We start from the raw sequence: 18233 nt of genomic DNA, 5'->3' as shown, positions 1-18233 counted from the left end.
TTGTGTTACTACAGTACAAACTGGTTGCATAGGAAGAGAAACCATCACAACAATCTCTTGCAAATCCATGCACAAACATCACTTCCGGCGCACAGGGGGCACAAGCTATGAAGTCTCCACAATCTGAGTGGCCTTCTTGCTCTGGGGACATTATACATTATTATTATTAACATTTTTATAAGGCGCCAACATATTCCGCAGCGCTGTACAATAAGTGGGTTTCATACATTGGACATACAGAGTAACATATAAAGCAATCAGTAACCAATACAAGAGGTGAAGAGAACCCTGCCCAAAAGAGCTTACAATCTACAAACCCCACAATCCCCTGCAAGTCACACAACGGGTCCTATCAGAGAGAATCTACGTACATACACCCATCGGCTATGCACTTTGTGTATCTAAATGTGCACTTACATAGTCTTCTATGATTTCCTTGATGCCGGCCACTGTGAGAATAAAGATTAAGGGCACCAAAGTGGTATATCTTCCTGTCGGAGACACATCAGGAATTTGCTGCAAGAAAAATGATAAAAGGAAATTTATCAGAATGAAACAGACTTTGTAAACTTCTGGGCTAAAGTAGCTATTACTGTATTTTTATGATACAGAACATTAAAAGAAATTATATTTTATATATACATATATATATATATATATATATATATATATATATATATATATATATATGTTGCAAGAAGACAGGCACTCACGTATAAGTAGGTCCAAGGGAGCCTGGGTGCAGTCCCAAAATAATAGATGGAATAGCTGTAGAGAGAGTCCGCACTCACAGGTCTTAAGAAAATATAGAAGTTTTATTCAAATCAACATTTTTGATTTGAATAAAACTTCTATATTTTCTTAAGACCTGTGAGTGCGGACTCTCTCTACAGCTATATATATATATATATATATAAAAAACCCATCTAAGTTTTTCTTATAATCCTCTTAGGTGTTAATAATATCAAAAAACACCCACAACTCTTAAGATGCTCTGATGAGGGTGATCAGCTACGGGTCTTGCACCCTTTTATATAATTCTCTTATTACATAATATTATATTGTTTCCAGGCCTTTCCTCTGGATAGGAGAATAGATAAACGACATGGCAATGATACCTGTAATAAGGCAATGAAGAGGAAGAAAGCATTGGCAGCTCTCCTGATCTGCTCATAGAGGAACCGAGGTAGAAACGTTAACACACTGTACTTGGCTGTGCTGCAGGTTTCAAGAGAAAAGACAAAAACATGGCATTAATTAAACAATGTTAATGTGAACACAAGGTAATGTGTGACAAACAAAAACTATTTCTATTTAAAGGGGATCGCCAGCTTCTGAACCAAAATGTATTAAAGAGCCCCACACAAAACAGAAATTCCTAATATATCACTGTAATATGTTCATTCAAAAAGTAGGAATAAATACTATTGTATATGCTAAAATCCAGCTGCAAAACTGTTCTTTTTTCTGCGTCATTTGAAATCCTGGCAGGGGAGGAGGGACTAAAACATTGGTGTTACAAATTGTAACAACCTCTCCACAGCTCTCCACAGGAACTGCATAAACCACAATGCATTGCACTGTGATTATTCTTTCCTTATTGACATCACAGCAGGGAATTGTGGGATCTGGAGGGTGTAGACTGAAGGCAGCCTGAGGACAGTCGACTACTGTTACATTTTATTTGTGTCTCAATATAGTCAGCCAGATCAGCAGGGGAACAGGGGGCGGGGCTTAGGGAACTGTTCCATTACATTAAAATCATGAAAAGGCTGCACATTATTTAATTGATGTATATTGCTTGCTTGGCAGCCCTCCCAGTGATTTAGCCTTTCCTTCTCCTTTAAACACAGGCAAATACCTGCTTGGGTGTCACAGGGTATAGCCATTTGGGTTAATTTCTGCTATATTTATTTAGTTTTATTTTGTCATTTCCCACCACCAACCAGAATCATGTGAGACTAATATTCACTGGGAAACCAGTGTTGGTAACCTTACAGTTTTAAAGTGCTTGTGAGAGTGGAAAATACAGAAATAACACCAAATGCTATTAATTACTACTTAAAGCGTTGATTCATCTGCCTAGCTTTCAAACTTTATTAGATCTCATAATATCTCATTACAGTTTTGCAATTAATAGCATAGCTACAACTCATTGCCCGGCCAACTTGCAGTGGGTTCAGTAGCGATCGGATCTAATGCCAAGGTAAATACAGACGGCATTAACCCACCAATTAGAATCTGGCTGGCTACTGAGTGCCTCCAGCAGAAGATGGATGTGTATAGTCTAGCACACAAACGCGCAAGTGTAATATAACCAGTTAAATGCAACGTAATAAATCAAATGTAAAACGCTGCTCTCCCAGGGCAATCATCTCTAATTGTTAATAGCAAGAACAAGCCAAGAGCCGCTAGACATTATTTATAAGCAGCACTGTGATTGGGGCTCACACCCAGGCCGAGAGTCTGCCATATGCACCTACTGTACTAACAGCGCCAAATTCACTGTAAACTTAGTCTGAGATTATAAGGATAAACTTCTACTTACCAATGGCAAGTACAGGTATGGGATCCGTTATGCGGGAACCCATTATCCAGAAAGTTACAAATTACGGAAAAGCTATTTCCTATAGACTCCACAATAAGAAAATAATTCGAATTTTTAAAAATGATTTCCTTTTTCTCTTTAATAATAGTACCTTGTAATTGATCCCAACTAGGCACCGGACTAGTGAGCACCCTTCAGTGTGTGTGTGAAAATGTCACGTCCGCTGGAGCGCTGCAAGCGGAGCCCCTACCCCACCACCACCTCAGCTGCTGGATTTCATAGGAAAATATCAGATAGCAGGGGAAGGGCCTTTTTTTGCCCAAAGTTTTATATACAATATACAGTAAGTATCCAAGGCTGCCCCCCTAAAGCCGCCCTGCCTCCCTAGGCACAGACCCTGGGGTGCCTATATGGTAAATATGCCCCTGGCGCAGCTCCTTATGTTAGTGGCCTCATTGCTTTAATGGGGATGGAATATTGAATACAGTACGAGGAATTTGCTCCGCTGAAACTAAGAAGTTAGATGCAATTTCTCAGGCTACAATTGATCATCCTATAGCAGCTAGGGATGTAGCGAACCCGCGCAAAAATGTTCGCGAACCCGTTCGCGGACTTTCGCCAAAACTCGCGAATATTCGCGAACTTTGCGAACCCCATAGACTTCAATGGGAAGGCAAACTTTAAAACCTAGAAAAGCCATATCTGGCCAGAAAACTGATTTTAAAGTTGTTTAAAGGGTGCCACCACCCGGACAGTGGCATGCAGGAGGGGGATCAAGGGCAAAAACTTCTCTGAAAAATACTTGTAAAAAAAACGCCAAAAAAAAGCGCCAAAAAAAAAAACGCCAAAAAATAACGCCAAAAAAAAAACGCCAAAAAATAACGCCAAAAAAAAAACCGCAAGCTATTCCTATGTATATGCATAGGCGATAAAACGAAGCGGAAAAAACGCGGCGGAAAACCAAGGAGAAAAAACGCGGCGCCAAAAAAAAAACGCGGCGAACCCAAAGTGGCGAACATCGGCAAAAGTCCGCGAATTTGCGCGAACGCGAACACCCGATGTTCGCGCGAATTAGTTCGCCGGCGAACAGTTCGCTACATCTCTAATAGCAGCTTAGCATCATCATCATCTTTCATTTATAAAGAGCCAGCAAGTTACACAGTGCTTTACATTAATTTATACCAAACAGGGGTCGCACAACAACGGAAAATCAGATCCGAGGGCCCTGCTCATAAAGGTTTATCCTAGGAAAATTGAAAAACCATCTCAGAGCTGGAGGCACCGCCACATGATTATTGCAGTAATGACCAGTTCATGCAATGGGCTATGAAGTAGGTGGCCAGATCATCAAAAAAACACTTATTGTTTACCACCCAAGCAGTAAAATATTCCACAACAAATACAAAGCAGGTCAGACACTCAACACTGAACCCTTATTACTTGCACTTTGAGCCTCATTACATTGGCCATACACTTTGAGATCTAATAGTTGAACTAGGCTGTAAAATGAGTGAGTCTCTGTCTGATCTGGAATCACAAGTGCTGGGCTATATCAGAATGATCAGCAAAAAAGGTTATTTTCAATGGTGCAGGAAGCGTACCTTGATGGTTTTCTGTGCAGAGCTCAGTTCTAGCAATAAATGTTATAGGTGTAATAGAATTGGAAAAACTTTTTTACACCAGCACACCCTTACCTCCTCCAGAGAATTACTACTTGGTGCACAGCCTAGAGAGTCGGCACTCTCCACACAGTCCGGTCAAAATATTTCAGCCAGCACAACAAGTAAAGTGTAATAGAACTGAGCGGGAAAGTGTCAGAAGATCCTTCCTGATACAGTTAATTAAGTCTTTTACCCTGCCGTTGCAGTACTGTGTGTCCTCCAAATCTGACTTTGCACAGGGGACACCTAGCATCTGGGGACAAGATGGCAGCTCTGCAGGAAATAGAGTTGCCACCTTTTTTCCCAAAATGTAACAAGTCAGAGTTGAAGGGAGGACAGAGGTGCTGGGGCTCAAGGTAGGGGAATGGGCGGATAGAGGGCAGGAAATGGGTGGATCAAAGTTTGGCAGTAAAGAAACTTGATATGAAAAGCGAGAATTACCAATTTACGCTTGTCTTTGTAATACTGGCCCCAGCCCTTTTACTGGCCAGATGGCAACCCTCGCATTAGAGTGCCCAGGGCCATGAGCTTTTTAAAGCCCTGGAGTTTTCTTCTCCTCTAATCAAGGGTAAACCTAAAATCTCTCCTGTTCTGAGCCTTGAAAATATATTCCCTCTAATGGAACTGCACTAATGCAATGTCTCCCAGAACGCGCTGAAAGGCTAAACCAGTACATATGCAAATACCAGCAGCCATTTGCATCTCTCCAGCGTCCTTCTAAATGTCCCCCACCTAATGGCTTCCTCTCATACATTTGTATATAACATCAGTATTAAGCTTGTAAGAGAGGCGGATGTTCCCAGACTGTGATTAATCGGCGTTTGAAAATCTCAGACACACGGAAGGAATGCAAAACATGCAGGTAAATGAGCAAGAACACGAATATGAGCCGCAAACAGAGTTGAAATATAATTAGAGGCAAAGCTTGATGCCAGTTGCGTTCTACCCACACTTTACGCCGCTCTGCCCCTGTGGGTAATTAGATTGGGGACATCTGGCAGATAGCACAGAAGCACAGCAAAATATATATTTTATTGAACTAACAGAAAGTCGCTCTTTCATGGAAACCAGCTGTGCATCTTCTTCTCTACATGCCAAGGCTGTCTTTGGCAAATGGCACTGGCAGGGAGTTTATAGCAGCACCCTCTTGTTTCATTAGTGCGAATTTGTGCAACTAAATGTAGAACAATAAAGATTAGTCTTTTTAGGAATACAATCTGCCAGTGGCTAATTGCCCCAAATCCTATAAGTCAGGGGCCCCCAACCTTTCTTACTCATGAGCCACAGTCAAATGTAAAAAGACTTGGAGAGCAACACAAGCACCATAAAAGTTCATGGAGGAGCCAAATAAGGGCTGTGATTGGCTATTAGGCAGCCTCTATGCACCCTATCAGCTTACAGGGGGCTTTATTTGGTAGGAAATCTTGTTTTTATTCAACCAAAACTTGCCCCCAAGTCAGGAATTCAAAAATAACTCCCTGGTTTGGGGGCACTGAGAGCAACATCCAAGGGGTTGGGGAGCAACATGTTGGGGATTGGGGAGCAACATGTTACCCCTGAGCCACTGTTTGGGGATCACTGCTATAAATCTATGGGTTGCCCTGGGGCCTCAGAAAATAAATGTATATTCCAAAATAAAATTTGCATATCGGTAAGTGATATACTATTCTTTTTTTTTACTTTCTTTATTTTTAAAAGAGGAATATTTACTCTGTTGCCAAATTCTGCAGAAGACATTATATAAATATAAGAACACAATGTACCAACTGCTCATTTTTTTGCACTTTGCACGCTCCTTGTTTTTATGAATGGCCGCAGGCCTGCAGGTAGCCCCTTAAACAAAGAGCTGTGTTGGGCATTGCTTTATTCAGGAGTGATATTTTTTTGGCCAAAACTTAATGTTCAAGGAAGCAGGGAAATAACGTAGGGGAGGTGGGGCAATAATGTTGGAAAGTGGGCGAATTGGGACCTGATGGAGAACTGTCAGCCAACACATACAAGATTTAGCATTTGTTGGCGTATATCGACTGTGTGTGCCTGCCCCTGGGTGGATTCAATCCTTCCGGATGAAGGCACAATTAGATTACATTTGAATGTGGCTCACTTATTAAAAAGGTTGGGGGCCCCTGCATTAGCCTAATTAAGACTTTAAAAAGGTAAGAAACAGGCACAATTTAGGATTCTACTTTATCCAATGTCAGGAGCAAAGCAAGCTGTGCTTTCCTCTAACAAAAAGTACTCAACCCCCAGCTGGCTTTATACAATATATATTTTTGTGCAAATACCAACTACCCCTTACTTTGATTTTAGTTTAGTTAGCTATTCCATCAGAATCCGTCACTGAAATCTACATATGTTGTTAGTTTTCCAGGTGCCCTTAGCCACGTGACATGTGCACTGATAAACTTCAGTCTCTCATTGCTGCTGTGCTGCAAGTTGGAGTGATATCACCTGCCTCCCTTCCCCTCCTGCAGCAGATAAGCAGAGCAATGGGAAGGTAACAGGCAGGGGCGCTGCTGCCATAAGGCTGCTGCAGTGCCCAGCAAGTTACCAGGGGCAGCAAAAAGCCACTCCTGATAACTTAAAGAGCAGAAGTTCCAAGCGTACAGCGAGTGCTACTGAGCTCTCTGTACTAGCGATGCAGCCCCCCTCGCTCCCCGCTGACGGCATCAACTCGGTCCCCTGAGGTGGCGCTGGTAACAGGATAACGTCTCACTGACACCTGCTCTGCTAAGAATGCTCCCATGCCCAACCTAGTGATAGATATGAGATTTCCACAGTCATAATATCAAAAGCAGTGACTGTCTATGAAGTTAGAGACAGTCGGCCACAACAATTTTTGTTGTATAAGAAAAATTCTTGGTCAGTCTAGCTGCTCTTTTATACGCCATAAGCTACCTCCATCCAACAGGGCGTGCCATTCTGAGCTTGAATGGATCTACTAAGGCCCAGAATAGCTACGAAATGCCCAATGGTCTCGTCTGTGACTGCAAATGCAAATCTAAGCACAACAGACAATTTTTTCCCTACATTGCAGCTTCTCTTCCCGGAAATCCAACATTGCTGCGGCCACTAGGGGGAGATGCATCTGCTTTAGCTCAATAGTACATGCTCTTCAGCACAATATGGCACCTATGTACCTTGGATTAGGGATGTTACAGCTAAAATACAATTTATGTAAGTGCCAAGTGACAGTATATTACATCTAAACATAAATCATGCTCTTTAATTTTTTGATGTTACTGGCCCTTTAACTGCTACCACAAAACCCCTACAATATTTTATGCCCCACATGGTCCCAAATTAGTGGTAGCTCAATTTTTATTCCTCCCTGATGCATAAAATTACCAATGATGCAGCAATTAAAACATCAGGGAAGCAGAGAAGCCCTCAACGTGAGTGAAAGTCACCCTCCCCTGCCGTGACACTGGTCTCCACCATCAAACACTGTCACACCATAACTGAATAGAGGCTTCAAAGTGCTATCTAATTACAACCAGCTCATTATTCCTGCTTTCCACAGGCTGTTGATACACGGCGGCTGGGATGGTGCCCACATTGTTCCCTAGTACTACAAAAGCCGCTTCAAGGACTTACACAAAGTGCTTTATGGAAATATGCTGTTACATGGAGTATTTTTATTCTATAAGCAAAAGCGTGAAATTCACAATATATAATTGTTTTCCTACTGATATTCTTACATTCTCACATAAGTACTTTCACATACAGTATTCATGGGCTAAATCCATATCTCACAATTGTCCTTTTCTCCAGGACTGTCCCAGCAGCAGTGGTTTGGCTATGGGAGCCCTGGGGGAAGAGATTTAAACTGTCAAAAGTGAAGTCAATCCTATTTTGATGTTGATTATTTTTGTAAAACAGAACTGATTTTTAAACAGCACAAAAAGTAAAACAGCAGTTAATATTGCACACGAACGGAGTAACATTTTCTACTAAACCTGTGCATTTTGATGAATTCGGATCAAATAAACTCTGTAAGGTTTTGCCATTCTGTACTGAAATAAATGTTCAAGGACCCAGATACATAATGTCCATGGATGAGGCACATAAATTCACAATCACTTGGAAATATGTAATCACTTTGTCCATAATTGTAACTGATTCCCAATGAATTTTATTGATGGACTATTTGTCCTACTAGTAAATGAACCCAGTACAAAGATTTATACATCCCTACGTATAAAGAAGCTTGCACGCACACCTCACCAAGATAATAACGCACAATGAGATATTGATGTGGATGACACTGTGCATAGCAGGGTTACTGTAATCTCCTTACAATCTTAATATAAACCACATAAAGAAGGTTGATAGGCACGTTCATGAGACCTGATCCAAGCTGGTATCTCAGCAATGGGAATATACGCTATACTGGTGCTATACTGGTGTCATTGACACTTGAATTATGGGATCCTCTTCTGTCTATAGAAACACCCATCTCCTCTAAAAATAACGAATGAACAAACTCTGATCATATAAAGCCACTGAAATAAAATTTGCTACAAATTTCATGTATTGATTTTTTCCATGACAGGTTTTAAGTGCGTAATATCGATTTTGCACAAAGGCAATATTGAACAAAGTCACGATCAAGTCAAAACTGACCAGTAATATTAATAAAGTTGTCCCTTGGTGCAGTGATGTGTGGATCTGCACAGTACCTGCAGGACTTGCAGATTTACCAATGTGCGGTAGAGGGTTTGGGTCAGAAATCTGTTATTACTTTGCAGGTTAGGGCAGGAGCAGCAGGGCCACCATTAGGAATTTGCATGGCCCTTCCACCCAGGGGGCCTAATTAGTAGCCAATTGGTCACCTTGGCCAGTAGAATGGCACCCCAATGAAAAAAAAATTGGCCCTCAGACACAACGACACCTTTGAAAACCACAGCAAATCAATAACAATGATCTCTTATTTTTTCAAATATGTGTTGGTACAACCAGACCTGAACTGGGGTTCAAAATAGGCCCTGGCATTTCAAGTACACAGATAAATAGTGATGGGATGGGATCTTACAGCAGCCCCTCTGGCATTTGCCAGAACCCGCAGATTGCCAGTCCGGGCCTGGGTACAACTGGCAATTTAGGGGTTTTTCTCTGGCACTAAAAATGAACAGAGACATAAAAAGAAGCAGCATTTATCTGTTTGTTATTCTGAATGGATGACTAATGAGCCAGATAAGGAAAGCGCAGGGAGAGTATCTGATCTAGATGTATAGTAAGGCACGTGATTCTGTCCTACACAGAATATATATTGGAAAAATTGCAGCGTGACAAAGAAGAATTGGTTGCAGGTGTCAGGACAAAACATAGGTTATAGTAGAGGATAAGGCACATTTTGGGTCTGGGGCTATACTGCATTATGGGACAGTGACCAATGATAATCTCAAAATGAAGCACCACGCAATCAAATACATTCGGGTATAAAATATATGCCCTGTGCTTGGTGTTGCTGTGGCTCAGACCAGACACTTTGGCACAGTGAAACATAATTAAAAATTTAGTATCATTCAGAGAATATTTAACTCTTTAGTGAGTAGCAAGGTTTCCTATCCCAACTAAATAAAAGTTTATAATACAGTTAAGTTCATAAAATAATTTGTTTGCCACTCACTAAGAGAAACAGTTCATGAATGTGACTGATTAGTAACCAACATCAGCAAACTTTTCTATCAACAAGCTTACAAGCAAAATAAAAAGTTCAGGTAGAACATTATGAGACACTATAAAGTAGAAGAAACAGTGAAACAGTAATACTGACTGGCTGTGGGAGACTCACAGAGAAGGCAAACAGTTCAGGCTGTTCAGAACATTATGTGACATTATGAACTAGATCAGGGGTGTCAAACTCAATCACATAAGGGGGCCGAAATCTAAAACACAGGCTAAGTCGCGGGCCAAATTTTTTATTAATATACTTAGTAAGATTGTACAGCGCTGCGTACCCTTGTGGCGCTTTATAAATAAAGTTATACATACATACATACATACATACATATATACAAATGCGGAGCTCCTAATCTACAAATACAGCTATTAGAGCAGAGAAAGTATTATTTGTGTTAAAGCAGGGGTGTCAAACTCAATCACATAAAGGGGCCGAAATCTAAAACACAGGCTAAGTCGCGGGCCAAATTTTTTATTAATATACTTAGTAAGATACTAAGGAGTATATTTATCACAATGTGTAAAAAGTGGAGTAAGACATTACCAGTGATGTTGCTCATAGCAGCCAATAGATGCTTTGCTACTGTTGAAATCTATTACTGATTGGATGCCTTGGGCAACACTACTGGTAATGCTTCACTCCACTTTTTACACAGCATGATAAATATACCCCTTAGTCTTAGTTACTATGTGAGGAAATTGATCAGGCTGGATGGTCAGACACACTCACCAAGGGCCACATAAAACAGCCAGGGGGGCCGGATTTGGCCCCGGGCCTTGTGTTTGACATATATGAACTAGATAAAAAAGTTCTGAAACAGACTTATTAGTCAGAGGCAAAAGTTAGTAGACTCTTAAGCAAAACAAACAGTCCAGGCAAAACATTATATGACACTATGGGGGTAATTTACTAACATTTCCATCTTTTTTTTTAAACCCTTCACATTTTTTTGCAAAATTTGAGGGCGAAAACACACGGGACAATTAGTCGGCGCAACTTTTTTAAAAGTCGTGGCGACTAATTGCTGTGCAGGCAATCGACACGCAATCAGTGATCACAGTCACTCCGACTAATCACCCCAAGTATCTTCTCCCAAAAAAGTAGCGGAAAAAAAAGTTGCAACTTTTCTGAAATATACATTGAGACAAAACTGCAACAATTCTAAATCAGCAAAGAAGCCAAACAGTTCAGGCAGAACACAGGGCCAGATTCCATTCAATTGGAAAAATGTATCTCATGGTTTATCTCATGGAAACTAGAGCTGGGCGGTATGACCAAAAATTTATATCACGGTATTTTTCAAAATTATATCGGTGTCACGGTATTTGACGGTATTTTTTTTTTTCCATGCATGATTAGGTGTTAACCCCATTTCCTAATAAATTAGAGAATAATTACTGCAGTATTGAAAATCAGAGTCAGGAAAGCGAAGAATTGGCAACAGAGTCGTAAGGTAAATCAGGCAGGCTTAGTTTCCCAGGCAAGGCCGCAGACAACATAGCACAGGAGGCGGCGTTTGATAGCTTTAAATACCCCCCACGCATGCGCAGAACTGGCGCCGTCAGCGCGTCGCGGACGTGCACACTTTGACATGTATGTGCGCTTTGACGCACGCGCACCTGAACGCGCGTGCGCAACGTTCCGCGGACAACGAGACGCGCGCGCACGCAAGGAGGCGTACGAGACCGGCCCGCACGGGTGAGTACCCTGACACCCCGGTATTGCGGTATCTGAAAAATGAATATAGTTTTTAAAAAAAACACCGGTATTCGGTATTAAACGGTATATCGCCCAGCCCTAATGGAAACAGAAGTCTATGGGGGAATTTGGAACTGAATTAGTAGATTTTTCAAATTAAATAAGGCCCATTATGTGTCACTATGATCTAGAAGAAACAGTGCATATAGGTATATATAGACTGTAAGCTTTACGGGGCAGGGACCTGCAGGACTTGCACATTAACCAATGGGCTAGAGCAGGGGTGGACAATATGTTGATTGCGGTTCACCAGTCGATCCTCCGTGGATTTCTGGTGGACCGCGACGAAGCCGGGATGCAGAAAAGCGGCATGAATGCGTACGTACACTGCGTCGCATACATACGCATTCACGCCGCACTTCCACATTCCCCGGTCATCAGTCGATCGTGGAGGAGTCAGCAAATGTAAATCAAACAGTTTACTAACATTTACTAACATTTGTATCTTTTTTTTACCATTGGTGTTTTTTTGCACTAAAACTCCTTGTGTAAAAAAATGACCATTTTTTTTACTATTTATTATGTGTCAAAACCACGAAAAACTCTAATACAAAACTTTGCCATCTCAAAGCTGCCGAGGTCATGTAGGAGCCAATGGGAACTGTCCCAGGCCAACTGTAACTGTCTTTATTTCATTTGTGGGTTTTGTGGTTTTTTTTTCATGTGTAAGTCCATAAAGATTACTATAATAATATAAAACATAAAAGCCATTAAAAACGTCAGGTTTTCTTGTTGTTTTTGTTTTCATACCGCATTTTAGTTCGTTCATGCATTTTCATTTGGGATCTTTAATTAAATGACTAGACATTTGTGGTTTTAGTGAAAATGAGTTTATTCCTGCTTTTAAAAACCTCTAAAATGTGCCTGTTAGTGACACAATGAACTAGAAGGAACAGTGAATCGGTTGATACAGGTGACTGGCGAGTGAAAGGGGTAAGTTAGTCGGCTTCTGAGTAAAGCAAACAGTTCATACAGAACATTACACAACATTATCAACTACAAGAATGACACAGGTAACTGGCTCAATACATTGTAGATACAATCTTTTGTCAGGGCCCCCATCTGCTCATAACAATATTGTCGCAAAATGTTCGTTTTTCAATCGGAATTTTTCCAATTCGGATTCGTGGGTTAGTAAATGTGCCCCCTAGTCACCTTCTAGTTCAGCTTCAGGTAAGTGAGAAAAAGACATTCTTCCCAAATAACAAGCCAACTGGCTTCAATCTTAGCCCCCTCCAACGCTGCTCCAATCCCCCAGTTAGCTGCAGCCCCACAGTCTGGGAACAACAGCCCTATACGAACAGCAATCATAACACTATAGGGTATATTTATTAATAGTGGAGACAAACATCATCAATGACATTGCTCATAGCAACCAATCAGATCTTTGCTTTTGTTTTCTAACTTGTAAGAGACCATTTAAATCTAATTGCTGATAAGTTGCAATGTTTATAAATATGCCCCTATAACATATATGCACAGAGGGAAGGTTGTGCAAATGATCACACTGTACAGGATTAGTAAATTAAACCCAATCTGAGTGCACTTGTTTGTCAATGTATAGCAGAAATGTGATGTAACAACTGATGATGTCATCCAAAAGAGACAACAAAACACTTGCGGATGCTAAAGACTGTTTGGTAAAAACTACGCAGTAAACGTAGGAATTATAAGAAAAAGGAAATGCCCTAATACACTGCTATTTACATTTTCCTGATTATGGGCAGATTTACCAAAATGATGAATAGCTGCCTGCGAGGCTCCAGCTGAACAGCCTGCCCGACTACAAGGATTTCAGATGTCAGCTTGGTGTTCCATGGCCTATATAAGAGCAAAGACACACAACTTAGCAGCAGCTACTTGTAACAGCTACTAAACGCCAGAAAATACCCTGCCATAGACAATACTGATAATTGCCTCTGCTAAAACACACGTAGAGACAATTATCAGTAAATGATCAACATTGTATACTTCTGTAGCGGTGACAAGTGGCTGCTACTAGTAGCTCTGTGTGTCTTCACCCTAAGGCTAAGGGCAGAGCAGTTCAGTCGCCCGTGAAAGATCTCTGCTATCGCAGGTGACTAACCGCTCCGAAATGGCTTTTCCCCCGGCAACAATAGGAGTCGCCAGTGGAAAGGCCATTGCTTCGGTATTCCGAAGTCACACAAAGTTTCCTCCTGCAGGTAACTTTGTGCAACTTCGGAAATCCGAAGCAATGTGGAGGGCTTTCCACTGGTGACTCACCTGCGATAGCAGAGATCTAACGCGGGCGACTGAACCGCTCCATAGGTCCTTAACCTAAAGGCTGTGGGCACCACACTCCGTAATGGCTTAAAGGAACAGTAACAGCAAAAAATGAAAGTATATCAAAGTAAATAAAATATAATGTATTGTCGCCCTGTGCTAATAAAAGTTGTGTGTTTGCTTCAGAAACCCTACTATAGTTTATATAAACTAAGCTGCTGTGTAGCCACGGGGGCAGCCATTCAAATTAAATAGGGCTAAACACAGCAGATAACGGATTAGCACCATAAAAAAGCTGTGCATTTTCTCCTTTTTTTCCAGCTTGAATGGCTGCCCCCTTGGCTACACAGCAGCTTATTTATGTAAAATATAGTAGTGTTTCTAAATTAAACACACAACTTTAACAATATATTATATTATAATTACTTTCATTTTTTTGGTGTTACTGTTCCTTTAAAGCAGGGCGTGTTTAGGAGTGGTCCGTAGCCCAACCCTTCTTCCGCGGCCCATGCACTGATTGCTGGGAAGGTGCCCCTCTCAGCTCTTCACTTGGACTTAGCCCAAAGTATCTGGCAGCAAGATGGGGAAATTTTTTCCTTTGCAATATTTATATTTACCCCATAGGCCCCCCCAGGCATGGGTATTTGTGCCAAACGTAGCGCAATCACATAGGAAGACATTTACAGTAAGGTATCTTCTCCTGTACCAAACGCAGTTTACAAGGCTGTCTCCCTGCAGTTCTGTCTGTGGCTTGACGTCCTCTCTTCTACAGATTTATCACTGCCGGCAGCACATAAGTGATTACAGCAGAGATTCTCTTCTACCTCAGAGATGGTGCTAACCTCCCGCTGCTATGTCCTCAGCTCCCACTATTTAATAAGCAAATGTCTCTGCTTTGATTAATATGTCTGGATTCATGAGGTGTGCGCCTTCCCAATAACATCTGCTATAATAAATTACAATTACAGAGTCTAAATCTACTTCTAGTGCAGAGTCGGGGCGTCTCCAGTGGCGGTGGCCCAAGGCAAAAACAATTGTTTTTGGGTCCTAATATTTAAAGAAGATCCCACAGCCCCAGTCCCTTCCCAGAGGCTATTATCCCACTGCTACTATAGGCACCATCTCTCCCTACTATACCTGCTATCCCACAGCCCCAGTCCCTTCCCAGAGGCTATTATCCCCCCAACTGCTACTATAGGCACCATCTCTCCCTACTATACCTGCTATCCCACAGCCCCAGTCCCTTCCCAGAGACTATTATCCCCCCACTGCTACTATAGGCACCATCTCTCCCTACTATACCTGCTATCCCACAGCCCCAGTCCCTTCCCAGAGGCTATTATCCCCCCACTGCTACTATAGGCACCATCTCTCCCTACTATACCTGCTATCCCACAGCCCCAGTCCCTTCCCAGAGGCTATTATCCCCCCACTGCTACTATAGGCACCATCTCTCCCTACTATACCTGCTATCCCACAGCCACAGTCCCTTCCCAGAGGCTATTATACCCCTGCTACTATAGGCACCATCTCTCCCTACTATACCTGCTATCCCACAGCCACAGTCCCTTCCCAGAGGCTATTATCCCACTGCTACTATAGGCACCATCTCTCCCTACTATACCTGCTATCCCACAGCCCCAGTCCCTTCCCAGAGGCTATTATCCCCCCACTGCTACTATAGGCACCATCTCTCCCTACTATACCTGCTATCCCACAGCCACAGTCCCTTCCCAGAGGCTATTATCCCCCCACTGCTACTATAGGCACCATCTCTCCCTACTATACCTGCTATCCCACAGCCCCAGTCCCTTCCCAGAGGCTATTATCCCCCCACTGCTACTATAGGCACCATCTCTCCCTACTATACCTGCTATCCCACAGCCACAGTCCCTTCCCAGAGGCTATTATCCCCCCACTGCTACTATAGGCACCATCTCTCCCTACTATACCTGCTATCCCACAGCCCCAGTCCCTTCCCAGAGGCTATTATCCCCCCACTGCTACTATAGGCACCATCTCTCCCTACTATACCTGCTATCCCACAGCCACAGTCCCTTCCCAGAGGCTATTATCCCACTGCTACTATAGGCACCATCTCTCCCTACTATACCTGCTATCCCACAGCCACAGTCCCTTCCCAGAGGCTATTATCCCCCCACTGCTACTATAGGCACCATCTCTCCCTACTATACCTGCTATCCCACAGCCACAGTCCCTTCCCAGAGGCTATTATCCCACTGCTACTATAGGCACCATCTCTCCCTACTATACCTGCTATCCCACAGCCACAGTCCCTTCCCAGAGGCTATTATCCCACTGCTACTATAGGCACCATCTCTCCCTACTATACCTGCTATCCCACAGCCCCAGTCCCTTCCCAGAGGCTATTATCCCACTGCTACTATAGGCACCATCTCTCCCTACTATACCTGCTATCCCACAGCCACAGTCCCTTCCCAGAGGCTATTATCCCCCCACTGCTACTATAGGCACCATCTCTCCCTACTATACCTGCTATCCCACAGCCACAGTCCCTTCCCAGAGGCTATTATCCCACTGCTACTATAGGCACCATCTCTCCCTACTATACCTGCTATCCCACAGCCACAGTCCCTTCCCAGAGGCTATTATCCCCCCACTGCTACTATAGGCACCATCTCTCCCTACTATACCTGCTATCCCACAGCCACAGTCCCTTCCCAGGGGCTATTATCCCCCCACTGCTACTATAGGCACCATCTCTCCCAACTATACCTGCTATCTCACCATCACAGCCTATTTCCAAAGGCTTTTATCTGCAGGGACTTCTGCATTTCTAACCCAATCAACTTCACCCAATCAGCCTCACCCTGGCCACGCCCACCATACTAAGTAATCTTGCTCCCTTCTCTGCCCAAATTCTGGCCATCTGAGCATTTTGGATGTGTTTTCATCTTTTCCTATGGCAGAGGTTAGCTTTAAAGGAAAATGAAAGTCAAAATTAACAGGCTATACCACTTATTAGTTCTCTTTGAGTAAAGGTAGATCGCTATAGTTAGGGCTCACCAAAGAGAAGATCTAAGTAGTTATTCAAATTTTAAAGTTTCAGCTCGTTTAACCCATCGGCGTCGCCATGTTGAAAGAGGTATTGCTTCTCCTGTTCTCTCACAGCTCGATAGTACGCATGCGCAAATTCTGCCCGCAGCTCCGTGTAAATGTAAAGGAATCGAGCGTTGTCATAGCAACAAGATGCTTTGATTCCTATTGGCTGGGGGGCGGGCTAACTGTAATCAGGGTGACGCGGCTGCAAAGAAAAGGAAAGGGGTATTCAAATAAAGCATGCGCAGTAGCAGTGATACCGCTGGAATGCGACTCTCCTGTGCCAGCGGCAGCGGTGTGGGAATATGCGAGATTTTGACTACATTACCCAGCCCTGTGACTTTGGTTGTACAAGCAGTGCGTTTACATCTCAAAGAAAGAAGGGACACAGGATCCACTCTGCACAGCAGGTTTTATACAGAATGCCTTTCTTTTCAGCCACTAATGTTTATTAACCTTTCGTTGTCCTTTAAGTCAGGTGCAAATTGCAGGGAGAAGGTGACCAGAGCATTACTACAGTGACCAGATGGGGGTCTAATGTCTGTATAATGGGGGCATAATGCCTGCAAAATATAGGTGATAATTACAGGGCTCCCCTGCTCCTGGTGTTCTCTGTAAGATCAAAGTAGTTGGAAAAAACTATGGCACATATTTTTGTTCTTTTGCCTTTCTATTGTAGAGCCACTAAAAGCAAATGGTCAAGGAGAAAAACCCAAAAATTGATGTAAAGTTAGTCCATTTACCATTTACATTAATTATTAGCATAAACTGTTAATACCCAAACCCCTACAAACAGAAAATGAATGCAAATTGAAATATTGCTCATAGGAACACTAAGTAAGATTACTTTTTCTGGGTTTAAGTTGCCATTAATCTGGGGTAATATAAAATATATTTTAGATATATAGTATAATGTTTACTTTCACTGTTTGTAGTAATAATATACAAGGCGAGTCAATATTGTACACATTTTGCTTATTGTAAACACATTTTACTTATTCCTGATCAATAAATATAGATATGTCTATGCAATAATAAAAATATCCATATTATGTATAGAATATTGGATTATTGGAGCCTGACCCTGTAAATCAACACTTGTCTAAAGTACCACAAAGCATGTCATTGCTTTATAAATAAAATGTAATGGTGGATTCTATATGGAAACACAAAGGCACAAAAAACATGTATCACCGTGTGATAATTAGTAGGGATGCACCGAAACCAGGCTAATACCTGGCGCACAGATGCCTAA

General features: G+C 42.3%; 1 protein-coding gene across 2 annotated transcripts in view; it reads right to left on the bottom strand.

Moving 5' to 3' along the window:
* Positions 1 to 18233, bottom strand: part of atp8a2 (ATPase, aminophospholipid transporter, class I, type 8A, member 2) — a 379342-nt gene that overhangs the window by 318759 nt on the left and 42350 nt on the right. For both annotated transcript variants that reach the window (XM_031897248.1, XM_012957935.3), the window contains 2 exons: positions 1119 to 1218; positions 418 to 516 (listed from right to left, as the gene is read on the bottom strand). In XM_031897248.1, the coding sequence (XP_031753108.1) occupies positions 418 to 516; positions 1119 to 1218 (199 nt within the window). The remainder of the gene's footprint in view (positions 1 to 417; positions 517 to 1118; positions 1219 to 18233) is intronic.

This window comes from Xenopus tropicalis, chromosome 2 (assembly GCF_000004195.4).
Source record: "Xenopus tropicalis strain Nigerian chromosome 2, UCB_Xtro_10.0, whole genome shotgun sequence".
In the NCBI taxonomy this organism is placed as follows: domain Eukaryota; kingdom Metazoa; phylum Chordata; class Amphibia; order Anura; family Pipidae; genus Xenopus; species Xenopus tropicalis.
Note: the sequence above shows the minus strand (reverse complement) of the source record. Positions and strands in the feature narration are given on the sequence as shown.